This window comes from Mustela erminea, chromosome 18 (genome assembly GCF_009829155.1).
Source record: "Mustela erminea isolate mMusErm1 chromosome 18, mMusErm1.Pri, whole genome shotgun sequence".
Classification (NCBI taxonomy): Eukaryota; Metazoa; Chordata; class Mammalia; order Carnivora; family Mustelidae; genus Mustela; species Mustela erminea.
Window position 1 is genome coordinate 528,721 of NC_045631.1, and position 13,440 is coordinate 542,160.

The window sequence follows — 13,440 nt, forward strand, 5'->3', positions numbered from 1 at the left end:
CGATCTGCTGTCCACAGGAAGAATGGTAACGAACCTGTCCTCCCAGTAGGTCCCCCTGTTTGGGGATGCAGACTCTGAGGTCACACAGCTCCTGAGTGGGGGGCCTGGGATTGGAGCTCAGACATTCTGTTCCAGAATTCATACCCTCTTCCAGGCGTTGCGTGGGGGTCTCTTCAACAGGGCCATCTTTGGTCTCTGCCCAGTGTGGCCTGAACTTCCCTAGAGAAGGGCCCAGCCCTCTGGGCCCCGCCCGGGCACCCACGCGTGCCCATGTGGGCCTGCACTCCTGCCTCCTCGCCCTGAGCTGGGTTGCCCCGTCTCTTGAGTCCCAGCCCGGCCTGGTGCCTGCCAGCCTCGCAGCAAGCCCTGGAGGAGTGGGGCCTCATCCCAGGCTGTGGCATCCCCAGCCCTTGGAGGGGCCTGATGTCCCGGTAGTGGGGCGTCGCTGACTCCCTGTGGTCCCACTGACTTGGCCAGCCTGCCGCAGCTCCCAGGCAGTCCAGACGGGAGCCGGAGGCGGGACGGAGGGGCACCCATGCTCTGCCCTCCTCTGGAGCTCCCCTGACGCCCCTGTGTTTTGCAGTCTGTGGTGGTGCCCCGGTGCCGGGGGACAGCTGAGGCGCTTCAGATCATGGTGGGCCACGTCCTGGGAGACGCCGGCAGCCCTTACCTCACTGGACTTGTAAGGGGGGTTCCCAGAGGGGACGGGGGCAGCCGCTGCAGGCCGGCAGGCAGACGGGCAGATGCAGCCTGTCTTTGCAGATCTCCGGCACCCTGAGGGCCGCGCGGCCCGACTCCTACCTACAGTCCTTCCTCAGCCTCCAGTACAGCTTCCTGGGCTGCGCCTTCATCATAGCCCTGGGGGGCGGCTGCTTCCTACTGACCGCGCTGCGGCTGGAGACGGACCAGGCCCGGGCTCGGCAGCCTGGCACAGGTACCCCCAGCCCTCACCCCCCCGCCAGGCTTGGGGCTATGCCTCACGGGAGCAAGCGGCACAGGCCGCCCCGAGAAATCTCACTTGTTAATTTGTCCGTTTGTTCAAAAGTGGCCATTAACCCCCTCGTCCCCCCAGCTATGTGCCAGATGTGGGGGGTGAACACCCAGGGTGCTCTAGGGCAGAAAGACAAGAAACAGACAGGAAGAGCAGAAGACAGGGTACGTTCAGGGTGATCAGTGCTACGTACAGAGAGGCGTAAAGTAGGCCAGGGTGGGAGGGGGAACGTGTGGGCGCGGCTTTCAGCTCTTGAAAGATTGTCCTAAAGGTCTTCGATGCACAGGTGACCTGGGAGCAGAGGCTTGGAGGAGGTGAGGCAGGGAGCCATGCAGCTCTCTGCGGGGAAGGGGCTCCCGGCAGACAAACAGCCAGTGCAAAGACCCTGAGGTGAGCCTGTGGCTGACATGTCTGAGGCCTGGCAGGGACTCCAGTGTGGCTGGAGTGGGAGCAAGGGGGACAGTGGTAGGGATGAGGCCAGAGCAGGCAGCTGGGGGTCTTGTAGGGACCATGGCCTTTACTTTGAGAGGGAGCCTCTGTGCCGTTTCCTGTAGACAGGCCCCGAGGTGTTTTATTTATAGTGCAAAAGCACAACTGTGGTTGCTGTGTGCAGAACAGACTGGAGAGGTCAGCGTGGAAACGGGGGCACAGGACACTCTGTGTCATCAGGGGAAGCAGTGGGGCTGGGACCTTGGGGGTGGCCTTGAAGGTGAGGAGAAGGAGTCACATCCGGAGCTCGTTCTGAAAGCAGAAGTGAGGGGTTTCCTGGCCTGGCCCCAAGGCACCTTCTGCCTCCCCTTCCCTCCCATAGGGACCCCCGACAGCAAGGACGCCGAGAGCCAAGCCCTGCTTTCCAGCACAGGTTCCGTCGCCGAGAACCTCTGAGGCCCCCACGCCCCGGCAAGGAGGTCCCCCTCCCCCTGCTGCACCCCTCCCTCCGGCCCCACAGCCTCAGTGCCCCAGTGCCCATCTGGCCCAGGCTCCAGGACCCCGGCTGAGCCGCACCTGCTGCAGCTTCACACCCAGCCGGGGCGCTGGCCGAGCCTGTGGGCTGTGGATTGAGCTGTCCGCACCCTCTGCGGGAGGCCTGGGCCGCTCCAGCCTGGGGCCCTGCGCCTGGTTCCCTGGGCCCTGATTCAAGCGTGGCCTGCACAAAGCCCATGGATTTCTGAACAACCGAGTTATTCAGAGCCTCCAGGTGTCTCTGCTGGGAGTGGGGGCAGGAGAGGAAGAGGAGGGCTGCTCCCCAGCCAGGACCACTCCCTCTGCGGGTCAGGAGGGCACAGGACACCCCTTTGCCTGGGTCACCCTCTGAACAGAAAGAGGGGGGTCTCGGAGGGGGGCTTCCACTCTGGTGCTGCTGTGACTTCAAGCCCCCAGGAGAGGCACGTTGGACCCCACAGGGACTCAGCTGCCCTGGGACCAGGCGGGGGTGGGGAGGCTGCTCCATTCCTGGGGCACAGCGTGTGGGCCGGGCTGGCTCTGCGGGACTCGCTTGCCGCTGGGTTCGGAGCAGCTGGGCGCAGCAGGAGCCCAGCAGCTTCCAGGCCGGCAGCGCCGGGGCTGCATGTTCTTCCTGCCCCAGGAGCAGGAGCGTCTCTCCACCTCCCCTGGGGCCTGGCCAGCAGAGGCCTGCCTCCCGGCACCAGACTCACGCACCCCTCCTGACCCTTGCTTGCTCCGTGCTCGCCTCCCTGCTTGCCTCCCTGCCCCTACTGCTGGAGGGTGAGCTCTGGGTGCTGGACCCTCCGGCTCAGCCCCACGTCCTCAGCCCTAACCCTCAGGAGTGGCTACCCTGAGGCTGAGCAGCCCCTCACCCGCAGTTTCACCCTTGGAGCTCACAAAATGGGCTGCTCCTGAACTTGTGAGTAACAGCCCACACCTAGTCACACTGTACGCAGGGGTTCCCACATCTCCAAGCAGTTTTCTCCTACCCCCAACTCGTTTCTAACCCTGTGTATCCGGAGATAGGGTCAGAGTCCGCCTGGGAAGGGCTCAGTCCTACAAAGCTGCTCCCCCAGTCCTGCCCACTGGACGGGCCAAGCACGGATGCTCGTCGTCAGCTGTACCCCTGAGTGGCCAGGGGCAAAAACCCAAGGTCCCCGAGCCCCCTTTAGGTTCTGTTAATTGGCTAGAGCGGCTCACGGAACCCAGGAAACCTGTTTCCTCGCCAGATCACTGGTTTATACTAAAAGGCGCCACTCAGGAGCAGCCGGCAGAAGCGAGGGCCAGGACGCGCTACGGGGCAGGGGCAGAGCCACGTGCCCCCTCCAGAACCCCATCCACCCGCATCCCCACGTGCCCACCCTGTCGCTGTTGGCTTTCGTGGACGCTTCATTACTAAGACACCATTGATTAACCATTGGCTTTTGGTGATTGATTCGACCTCCAGCCCATCCGCCGTCTGTCACCAGAGGTCAGGGGATGGGACCGGGTTCTCCTGGCCACCAGCCCCCCTTACGTGGGGCCCAAATGCCCCCTCATTAACAAACAAAAGGCACCTTCAGGTCTCTCAGCATTGAGGAAATTCCAAGAGTTTTAGGAGCTCTGTGCGGAAACAGATGAAGACCAAACGTGTGAGCCCCCAGTCAGACTTGGTTTCTGCTAAGAAGGAGAGGCCCAGTCTGGGGGGTGGGCAGGATGCCAAGGACCCACTGGGCAGCACGGGCTGTGACCTGGGACGCTTCCTGTGCCTCACACTCCCAGCTGTGTGTTAAGAGGGGTGTTGAGTGTGGCTTTTCCAGCCCCCATTGTGTGATTCTTACAGGCCGGGCCGAGGCCCGCGGAAGCCCTGCTCCGAGGCCTGACCCTTCCACCCTGCACCCCTGGAAAGGAGCCTTGAGAGGCTCCCAAGAGTCAGAATGGTCACCCTACCTCCCCCACCCCAGCGTCCAGCAGCTGGGGAGGATGATCGGAAACAGGTGGTGGGCGGAGACGCTGATCCGACCCTGCCCCTGGACCTTACAGCCCAACACAGGCAGGGAAACGCCAGGCCAGGTGAGGCACACCACCCCTGTGGGCAGAGGAAGGAGTTCTGTCCCCCAAGAGCCTCTGCGCAGGCAGGTTGGGGGAGGAGCTGGCCAACAGCAGGAGAAGGTGTGGGGGAAGGGCAATCCCCCAGGAGAGGGTGGGCCCAGGAGAGGTGCGGGATGGGGAAGGCAGAAGGCTTCTGTGGTCCTGTGGGGCTGTGTGTGCTTTGGGGGCAGGAGAGACTGGCTGGGAGCTGGGACTCGAGTCCTGAACCCCGGGTTTCTCTGACTCAGTGTGTCCCAGGGTTTTGTCACGGGGCTGGGCAGCGTGGGCCTGGCTGGGACTGAGCTGGACAGAATGCCCAGCTTGGAGTTTAGGGTGTTCTCATCTCAAGTTTGGGGGCAGGGCGGGGGCCTGGGCCGGCAGCCTCTGGGAGGTGAGAGACCCGGCCTGCTCTGCCGGCCGTCCTGGCCAGCTGCTCATGCTCCCACACTCCTGTCTCACCGGGCGGTCACCCAGGCCTTGCCGCCCCAGGGCCACAGGTGCCCAGCCGCTTAGCCGAGCAGAGGAGTGGTCAACCCATCACACCTGTCTGGCCTAAAGGACAATTCTGAGTAATCCCTGAGGCCTGGAGACTCTTGATAGCCTCATTTGTGGGGCGTGTACGGTCAGCAGGCCCAGGCTCTCAGGCTTGACCCACTCCCTCTGCCGGCTCGTGCCAGACAACACGTGCTTTCCAGCTCCCAGGTGTCATCGCAGCATGCAGGTGTGTGCCTGTGCTCTTCTCTGTGTCTGCAGGTCAGCAGGGGAGGCTCGGCGGTAGGTCCGCTCTTCCACACGGCCCTCAGGCCTGGAGGGTGGGGCACGGGCCTTGAGATGGTCACACCAACCCTCGAGATGGTGTCCCTGCGACACCAAACACGGGTATGTCTGTCCCATCCCCTGGAGTGCCCGACTTTCCTCCCTGTCTGAGTGGGAATGTGGACGTTTGGGTTGAATGTGGCCTCTCGAAAAGAGCTGGCGGGTGGGGGGGGTGCGGGGGGGTGGCCACTGGCACTAAGCTTTCCCCGTAACACAGGAGAGTGTGCCCCCTCTATGTGACTCTGTCCGGTGGGGCTGGGGGCCTGTGTGCAGAAGGAGCTGAGCGGCCATGCTAGGCAAGGGAGGGATTTGCTGGAAGCATATTTGGGGCTCAGAGAATTAAGGGACACAGTCCAGATTCAGGAGGCTGGGTTCAATGTATGCCCTCCGTTAAAGGCTCTGAAAAGTCCAGCCCATCGATCAGGAAACCTGGTGTGGTCCAGGCATCATGTACAAATGTGGAAGGCCCTTAGCCACCCCTGAGTTCAGGGGAGCCCTCTTACAGGGGACCCTCCCCAAAGTGCCAGACAATCTTCCCCGTTTTCTTGCCACCCCAGTCAGGATTTAAAGCCTGGGGCAAGAGAGTCCAGTGGGACCCTTGGGCATTCCTTGATTTTTAGCTCTGTTAAGCCCAGGAAAGCAGGGTGCTGCTGGGAAGGGGAAAGAGACTCTGGATATCAAAACGAAACAGCAGCGGAAGGAAACAAACACAGGCAGAGATGGTGTCCATCATAACCATCTTGGGCAGGCCACGGCCCCTCTCAGATGCAGCCTCTTGGCGGGACCGGGACCGGGAAGAAGCTGGGCTCAGGGTCCTTCAAGGGATCCTTTGTTTCTGATAGTCGGAGTCCCCGATCAGAGGAGACTGAAGCTTCGATCATTTAGAAAGCATTAAAAATGTTCAAATGACAGAACAGGGACTTCTGTGTTCGTGAGGACTCAGCCATCTGTTCTGGGCAGGAGAGAGGCAGGGACAGAGCATTCTGAGCAGAACTCGCGAGGCAGGCCCAGGCTGGGGGATGGAGCAGCCTGGATGAGTCCCCTGCATGGCAACGGCAGTAGCCAAGCGGGGCTGCCATTTCCCCGGAGCTGGGTGCTGACTTGGGGGAGAGGTGATCAGAGGGTGGAGGCAAATGGCACATGGATGGTGATGGAGGGTGGAGTCAGCCAGGAGGCCTCCTCAGAGGGGCCATGAGAGGAATCTGGGTGGTGTCTGAGTCACTCAGAGCAATAGGGACCCGATGCAAATCAACACACCCTTCCTGCGCACCTGCTAAATGTCATTTACTCATTCAATCAACAAACATGCTCCGTGCACCTCCTCTGCACTGGGCTGTGGGGAGGAATCCGATGGGGTACAGGGCCCTAAGGCTCATGGTTGGGGGGGTGAGGTGTGCCGGGCGGGGAGTAGACTTTTGTACAAACATAATCAACACGAGTTTGGTGGGAAGGAAGCATACACAGGTTACTCAAGTAGCCCAGAGGAGGACATTTTCCAGGTGGGTCAAGGAGGGCTTCCTGGAGGAAGTCCTGATCTGTGCTGGGTTTTTGATGGAAAGGGAGAGGAGTGAGCTGGGTAGACCCGGGAGGCAGAGCCCGACTAAGGGCAGGGGGAGGGGGCTCCCAGGTGACGCTCTCCGTGGTCCTGAATGTCATAGCGTTGAGGGGAGACCAGAGACTATGTGCACGCACCCCAATTCCTATAAGCTTCCAGGCTCCGGAAAGTGAGATATCCATGAGTTCAGGGGTAAGTTTGAGAGCCTGCCAGTAGGATCTGAGGCTGGAGATCGGCATGGGTCATGAAGGGTTCTGATGGGTCTTGGAGACTGTGTTAAGGAACTTAGAGGTTTTTACCCTATGGGCAGTAGGGAGCCGTGGAAAGGCGGTGTGCAAGCTAGTCATGAGGTCCCGTGTGTGATTTAGAAAGTTATTGGCAAAAAGTTAGGAGGAAAGACTGGAGGGGGGTTTTGGGTCAGATGGTCTTGGGTTGCAAAAAGGTAAGATGTTGAGTTGGGTCAGTGAGCAACGGGACACTGGGGTCTGGAAGACAAAAAGTGGACAGGCCCCAGATGTGGTTGTCAAGGCAGAAGGAGTCCCCCGTGGCCCCAGGTGCCCTCTGCAGTGACAACGAGGAGGACGGTGCTATTTGGCAAGAGATAAGTGATACCAGGATGGCATGGCTTATGGGGAGTTCAGTTCTGATTGTGCTGAGTTCAGGAAGCTGTGGGAGATCTGGGTGGGGGTGTGTGTGAAGATGAGGCCACATCTAGAGATGGAGGTTGGGGTGTCCAGGGTACGTGGGTGATTGCTGAGAGCCTGCTGAGGGCGGGGGTGCCCACTTGAGAAGGGAAGAGACAGGCCTGAGCCCTGGGGGATGGGCAGAGGGGACCAAGCTCCCCATTATCAGCCTTGGGGAAGCTGGTGTTTCCGAGGATGCTCTGCAAAGCTCGAGACACCATACCAAATGCTCTGTGGGTCATGGGGACACGGCAGCCTACACCTCCCCCTGGGAGACTCACAGTGTATGCCCTCCGTTAAAGGCTCTGAAAAGTCCAGTTCCTTGGTCAGGAAACCTGGTGTGGCCCAGGCATCACACACAAACATGGAAGGCCTTTAGCCATCCCTGAGATCAGGGGAGGGACCTTGTGGAGCTCAGAGCAGCATCGTGGGGCAGCAGAGGACGCATTGCATCAGGGGCAGGCACACCTGGGTTCAGTGCAAGTCCCTTTGCTCACCAGGCGTGTGACCTTGGACACATCCCTTCTCTTACGTGGGTCTCGGTCTCTTCACTGGCACTGGAGATAAGGGCCCTGCAAATCGTCTGGCTGATGGTCCACTGATACTGCCGGAGGCTCTCAGGAGACTGCAGTGATTTGCCCCGGGTCATACCAGCCAGTCTTGTCCTCCCTGTCATCCTGCCCTCGGTGGCCCAGGATTCCCCCACATACTTGTTCTAGAGAGTGTCTTGGAGTTAAAACCTCAGGAAACCCCACACAGTAAGAAGAGCTGCTCAGAGGAGCCCCAAATTTGAAGGTTCGAAACTCTGACCTCTTCTGCTCTGGGCCTACTGGGGCCTGGAAAGGAAGTGCTCCCCTTTCTGGTCAAGAGCTTAAACCATCTCCCCAGGCAGGCTATGGCTGGAAGGAGGAGGACTTTTGGTGAGAGGGAAGGGGGCTTGGGGTTGTGCTTTGAGCTGTGGTTGTGTCTCCTTCACAGCTGGGTGCAGCCCCACAGATGGATGCAGCCCCACAGATGGATGCTGTCCCCTTGCTGGCACCCCCCTCCCCAGTTAGTAGGGGACACTGCCAGGACTGAGCCCCAGCTCCTAGGTCTGTGCTGGCCTGTTGAGCCCGGGTCGTCCCAGAGCGCCCAGCAGAATTTCCGGTATCCAGCTTCAAGCTGGAAAGAGGCAGCCAGGAACTTTCAGAATGGAGTGTGTTTCCTGGCCCTCCCGTGACCGTCATCCACACCCAACACACCGAAGCATATTTTTAGTCACTTTGCAGGATTTAGAACACACCTCAAAGGCGCCAAGAAACACTACCAGCCTGGGGTTAACTCTGTTCTCAGCAGGAAGAGGGTACCTCGTGCTGCCTCACCTCTTAGGTATGCTGTGACTCACCATGGCCAACACTTTCGTGGGACCCGCACCTACCTGTGGACATGGGGTCCAGAACAGACCTCGGTGGGGACGGAGCTCCCATCCCAGGAGGGTGGTATCAGAGTGCAGGGTCAGCACCGACTGGGCCACGAGCTAGCTGGATGTCCATGATGGGGTCTTTTCTGGATGCAGGGACCCATCTGTGAAACATGGGGTACTTCTGGGTTTCCAGGCTCTGTGTAGTGCTGACATTCTGCCCTCAGCACTTGACATGGGATTTTAACTTCAGCCAAAGCCTCAAACAGATGGAGGGGCTGGGGCTGGGGGTGGGACACAGAACCACAGCTCTTCTGAGATGGGTTGTGGCCCTGAACACGGAAGTGACTCGACCACTCTCCCCGGGAGCAGGACTCAGCCTCCTTCACTGCGGGCGGCGACTCGCCACTCAGACTTGCAGATTGAACCCTGTCCTCTCTACCCGCGGGAGAGACGGGCACCCAGAGAGAACTGCGGGCCTGCCCGGGGTCTTCCTTCCGGGGTGCGTCCCTTCCCTGCGTAGCTGGGAGTCCGCAGCTTGGGGAGGCCCCGTGGGAGCCCTGCTCCCCTTGCCAGGGGCTGCCTCTCGGGGGCCCGGGGGCTCGGGGAGGGTCCTGGCGCGCACGCCCGGAGTGGTACCAGGCAGAGTTCAGGAGCTAGAGCGCGGTTTCCCCGGGGCGGTGGGCAAACAGTGGTCTGCGTCCGGCCAGGCCCCCACCTAGCCCGCGCCGGGCACGCGGCCGGGCTCTCCCCAGGCCGACTCCATCAGGGCTGGGGGCCGCACGGCTGGGCGCCCCGCCCACCGCCCGAGACCCTCTCACCGCTCCCCGGACGCCGCGCGCGGGAGTGGGCAACCCCCAGCCAGCCCCGGCCCAGCGGCCGCGCGGCGCACTGCGCCCCCGTCGGCAGCCCCGGGCAGCACGTGCGGGGCGGGGCCGGGCCGAGCCGCGCGCCGATTGGGCGTCGAGCGGTGGGCGGGGCCGGGCCGCAGCTGTCAGCGCTCCGGCGGCGGCGGCGGCGCATCGGGGGACGCGGGCGGCGCGCAGCCGGGCCGGAGCGCAGGAGCCGACGGGCCGGCCGGGATGGTGCAGCGGCGGCTCCGCGGCGCACGCACGCCCTGAGGGGGCCCGGGTTGGGCCCCGCGCCCCCCGCGCCCCCCGCCGCCGCGGCCGGCATGATGTGCCTGGAATGCGCCTCGGCGGCGGCGGGCGGCGCGGAGGAGGAGGAGGCGGACGCGGAGCGGCGGCGCCGGCGCCGGGGGGCGCCGCGAGGGGCTGGAGGTGGCGGCTGCTGCGGGGCGCGGGGCGTGGGCGCCGCTGGAGTTGCGGCCGCCGACGACGAGGTGCAGACGCTGTCGGGCAGCGTGAGGCGGGCCCCGTCTGGACCCCCCGGCGCCCCCGGCACCCCCGGCTGCGCAGCCGCTGCCAAGGGCCCCGGCGTTCAGCAGCCCAAACCAGCCAGCCTGGGCCGCGGACGGGGGGCAGCTGCCGCCATCCTCAGCCTGGGCAACGTGCTCAACTACCTGGACAGGTACACCGTAGCAGGTGAGCGGGTGCCCCCTCCCCCCGTCCGAGAACCAGGACCCCCGCCTGGAGGCACCCCGGGAAGCCTTTGGTCCTCTGGTCCCTGTATTCCAGCCTTATGTAGGTTTCTGAGGGCTCAGTGCTCTGGCACAACTGGGGCAATCACAGGTCCAGTCCACAGACCGACTCCTCGCTCCCCACACCCCGCGCCGCGGAGCCAGAGGCCAAAGGAGTCCCCATCCCCGGAGTAGCCCGCGCGTCCTCGCCAGCCCTTGACGTCCCATCCCTTGTCCTCTTCTCTGAGAGTATCCTCTGCGTGTCTCTGTGTTCTCGCCTCCGCGCCCCCTTCCGCCCCAGCCGCAGGTTCCCCGGCCTCTCTTCCCCTTCCCCCAGCCCGGCCGGTCTGTCGGGTCCTAGCGGGTCAGCTCCTTCCTTCCTCCGCCGCCTCCACTCCCCTGCGTGCGAGCAGCGAGTGCGCGCGCCCCTTGCGGGTGTGCGCCAGGGGAGAACGGGTGTGTGCGCGCGGGCGGCGCGGATCTGTGTGTGAGCGCGTGGCTGACAAAGGCTCGGGGCTGCGGGGAGCGGAGGGAGGGGCGGGGCGGGTCCGCGGCGCCTGGGGACCCAGGATGCGGTTTGCAGCTGGCCCTGGCTACAGGCCTGAAGACGCCTCCCCCTGCTCTGTGGCGCTTGGGGCCTGGGGTAGGGCACAGGCCGCTGGGGCTGGAGAGGGGGCTGCCGCGTCCCGTGGGAGCGTCTCTGGGAACCCGCCTTGGGGTTGGGGTGGGGGTCGATAACCCTGCTGGTTACTAGTCCCAGATTTGCCTCTCAGGTGCTTGGTGTGTGACCTTGGGCCAGTCTCAGTGTTTAGGTCTGTTTCCTGTTGGTGAGGTGGTTGATCCCTGGGCCCTGGGGGGATGGACGGCTTCTGGGGTTCTGGCTGCTCACTCCCCCTCCCCCGTTCTCAGGGCTCTGCAAGTAGGGCCCTTCCATGGACTGAGCTGCCTCTAGGTGAGAATGGTGTAACCTTGAGAGGAAAGCACTCTGGCCAGCCGGTATGGGGGCTCCCTGCAGGAGAAGAGCGGTGACTACACATGGCACCTGGGCCCAGAACCAGCCCAAGCACAGCCTGGCAAGAATCTGGAACAACCAAAAGGAAAAATGAGAGAGAGGGAGAGAGAGATAGGAGGAGGAATTTTGGACATACTGTAAAGAGAACTTTGTAGGTTGGGGGAGAGGAGAGAGGAGAGTCCTGGTGTAAACTGTGTGGCCCTGGGTCTCCTTCCCTTCTCCTGGCCTCAGTCTCCTCTGTTGAGTGGGGTTTTGTGTCAAGTTAAAAGGAAGAGCTCTGATGGGAGATCCTCCCCCACCCCCCACGCTCAGAACGCCCTGGCCCTCCGTTCTCTCCCGTTCCAGGGAGCTGGAAGCGGGTGCCTGTGGCACCAGATCCTGAGCTGGGCCATGTCCAGGAGGCTCTTGGGTCAGCTCAGCAAGAATACTCCGGACATGCTGCCTGGGCCCTGGGAGCTTAGGTGTCCCCCTAAAGTGGGGAGAAGTCAGAGAATGCTGGGGACTTCTGAATATAGATGAGACTGAGGCCCCCGTGCCCCTCATGTCCGAGATGGCCAGGGAGGTCGGATGAGGCTGGCACTCGACCCCCCAGTAAGCCTCCGTCTGGGGGGAGACTTCCCAGTTCCCGCTGGACGCTGAATGGAGCTGCTTCTGGCATTGTGACACTTTACTGCTTGTTTTTTTCCGGCCCCAGACCACCCCTCCCTGGTGTTCTCAGGGACACTGACTCTGCCAGGGACTGAGGGGAGGGGGTGGGATCAGGGAGCTGTGGGGCTTATCTGCCTAGCCCTCCTCAGGTCCCAGAGTCAGCATGGGAGCACGAGATAGGAAATTTCGAGTGAATGGGTAAGGGGGGATGGAGAATGGCAGTTAAGAGGGGCGTGGGGCCATGGGGAGGAAGGCCCGGAAAACCCTGTGCAAACAGCAGGCCTGGGCTGCCTGTCCCTCCCTGTCCCGGCCGGCCCCTCCCCCAACACCCAACAACATACACAGATTTCCTCTCCGGATAAGCCTGGCTCCCTCTCCCTCTCTTTATGGCAGACTCCCCCAACGCCCCTGTCCTGAGTTCAGTTTGTAGGAAGATTCCTGTCTCTATGACAACTGGTACAGCGTGATGTGTTTGGTGGGGGAGGGCAGGAGAGGGCTCATCCTAGGCCCGAGTCTACCTGTCACTGGCTGCCCCAGCTGGGACACGGGAGGGGAGGCAAGCCCTGAATGGCTCGGTGGTCTTTGACATTTGGCCCACCTGGCCCTGAGAACCTCGCCCACGTGGCCCTGGCCTCCTTGTCAAAGAATGGAGAGTTTCCGTCTCTCTCTTTAAGCTGTCTTGTGCCTTTCTGTCTTTATGGTAGGGGCCAGCTCTGTCCAGAAGAAATACCATGCAAGCCACATACATAATTTAAATATTCCTAGCAGCCACATCAGAAAAGTAAGAAGAAATAAGTGAATTAATGTATTTTATTCAACCCGCTCTATCTGAAAGTGTCACCGTGTCATTCATATAAAAGCTATCCATGGGACAGCTCGCTCTTTTTTGCATACTGACTTTTGGAACACGGCACGTGACCTACAGTTGCAGCGCATGTCAGGTGGGTCCGGCCCGTTTCAGGGGCCACGGCAGCTGGGTCACTGCGGTGGGTGGCACGGACCCCATCTTTGATGCCAGAGTTGGAGTCAGGCTCTTCAGCTTCCCAGCTGGGTGACCTTGGGGGTGTCCCCTGAGCCTTGCGGTTGCCGCGTCCTCCTCTCCACCTCCTGGGTTGGGGGAGTCCGGGAGGATGTTCTTGAGCACCTGGGCCAAGCAGACCCCCAGGAGAGCTGCACCCTGTCAGTGCCATCCCTGCCGGGCCTCTGCACCCGCCGGGCCGGCCCTGCGCCCTGCCCATGTTTGTGTGGCATAGTCCCTTCCAGGTCCCTCTGAGAACCCCTCCCTTCTTCAGCAGGCCGGTCTCCATCCTGGGAACTGGTCTCCATCCTGGGAACTGCGGCAGCATCTGGCTCTGTCCCCGCATTCCCAGCTAATTATGGCCTCTCCTCCTCCCCATGAGAACCCCCTGAGGGCAGCAGGCCTCAGAAGCAGGTGAGAAGGGCCCAGCCCTGGCCCTGGCCTTCCTTTTGGGGTGGCTTCAGCTGAGTAAAATCGTCGTAGCCCAGCAGTCACCTCTAGATGCTTTGGTCCATCTGCTGTGTGCACAGAGGGGACAGGCACCTATTAAAGCCGCAGGGCGAAACAAGCAGGACCAGGACCCCACCCCCTCCCGGGGCAGCGTCCTCTTGGTGGTGGTGGGGGTGCACAGCCCCTGCTTCCGGCCAGGGCAAGGGCCCTCTGAGCAGGTGCACTGTGGCTCTGCTCCCAGGGCCCCTTACGGACCTTGCGGCCCCAGCTCTCC

At 62.2% G+C, this 13,440-nt stretch overlaps 2 protein-coding genes across 12 annotated transcripts in view; both read left to right on the top strand.

Annotated features, from left to right (window-relative positions):
- SPNS3 (sphingolipid transporter 3 (putative)) overlaps positions 1–3,351 on the top strand; it is a 34,798-nt gene extending 31,447 nt beyond the window's left edge. For 6 of the 7 annotated variants that reach the window (XM_032322723.1, XM_032322725.1, XM_032322728.1 and 3 more), the window contains 3 exons: positions 584–682; positions 763–934; positions 1,803–3,351. In XM_032322723.1, the coding sequence (XP_032178614.1) occupies positions 584–682; positions 763–934; positions 1,803–1,876 (345 nt within the window). In that variant the 3' untranslated portion in view covers positions 1,877–3,351. The remainder of the gene's footprint in view (positions 1–583; positions 683–762; positions 935–1,802) is intronic. The other variant, XM_032322726.1, reaches the window with a different exon arrangement.
- A 486-nt stretch (positions 3,352–3,837) lies between these two features.
- SPNS2 (sphingolipid transporter 2) overlaps positions 3,838–13,440 on the top strand; it is a 35,351-nt gene continuing 25,748 nt past the window's right edge. For 2 of the 5 annotated variants that reach the window (XM_032322720.1, XM_032322722.1), the window contains exon 1: positions 9,468–10,003. In XM_032322720.1, the coding sequence (XP_032178611.1) occupies positions 9,634–10,003 (370 nt within the window). In that variant the 5' untranslated portion in view covers positions 9,468–9,633. Of the gene's footprint in view, positions 3,989–9,467; positions 10,004–13,440 lie in introns of those variants that run through there. The other 3 variants (XR_004280870.1, XM_032322718.1, XM_032322719.1) reach the window with 2 other exon arrangements.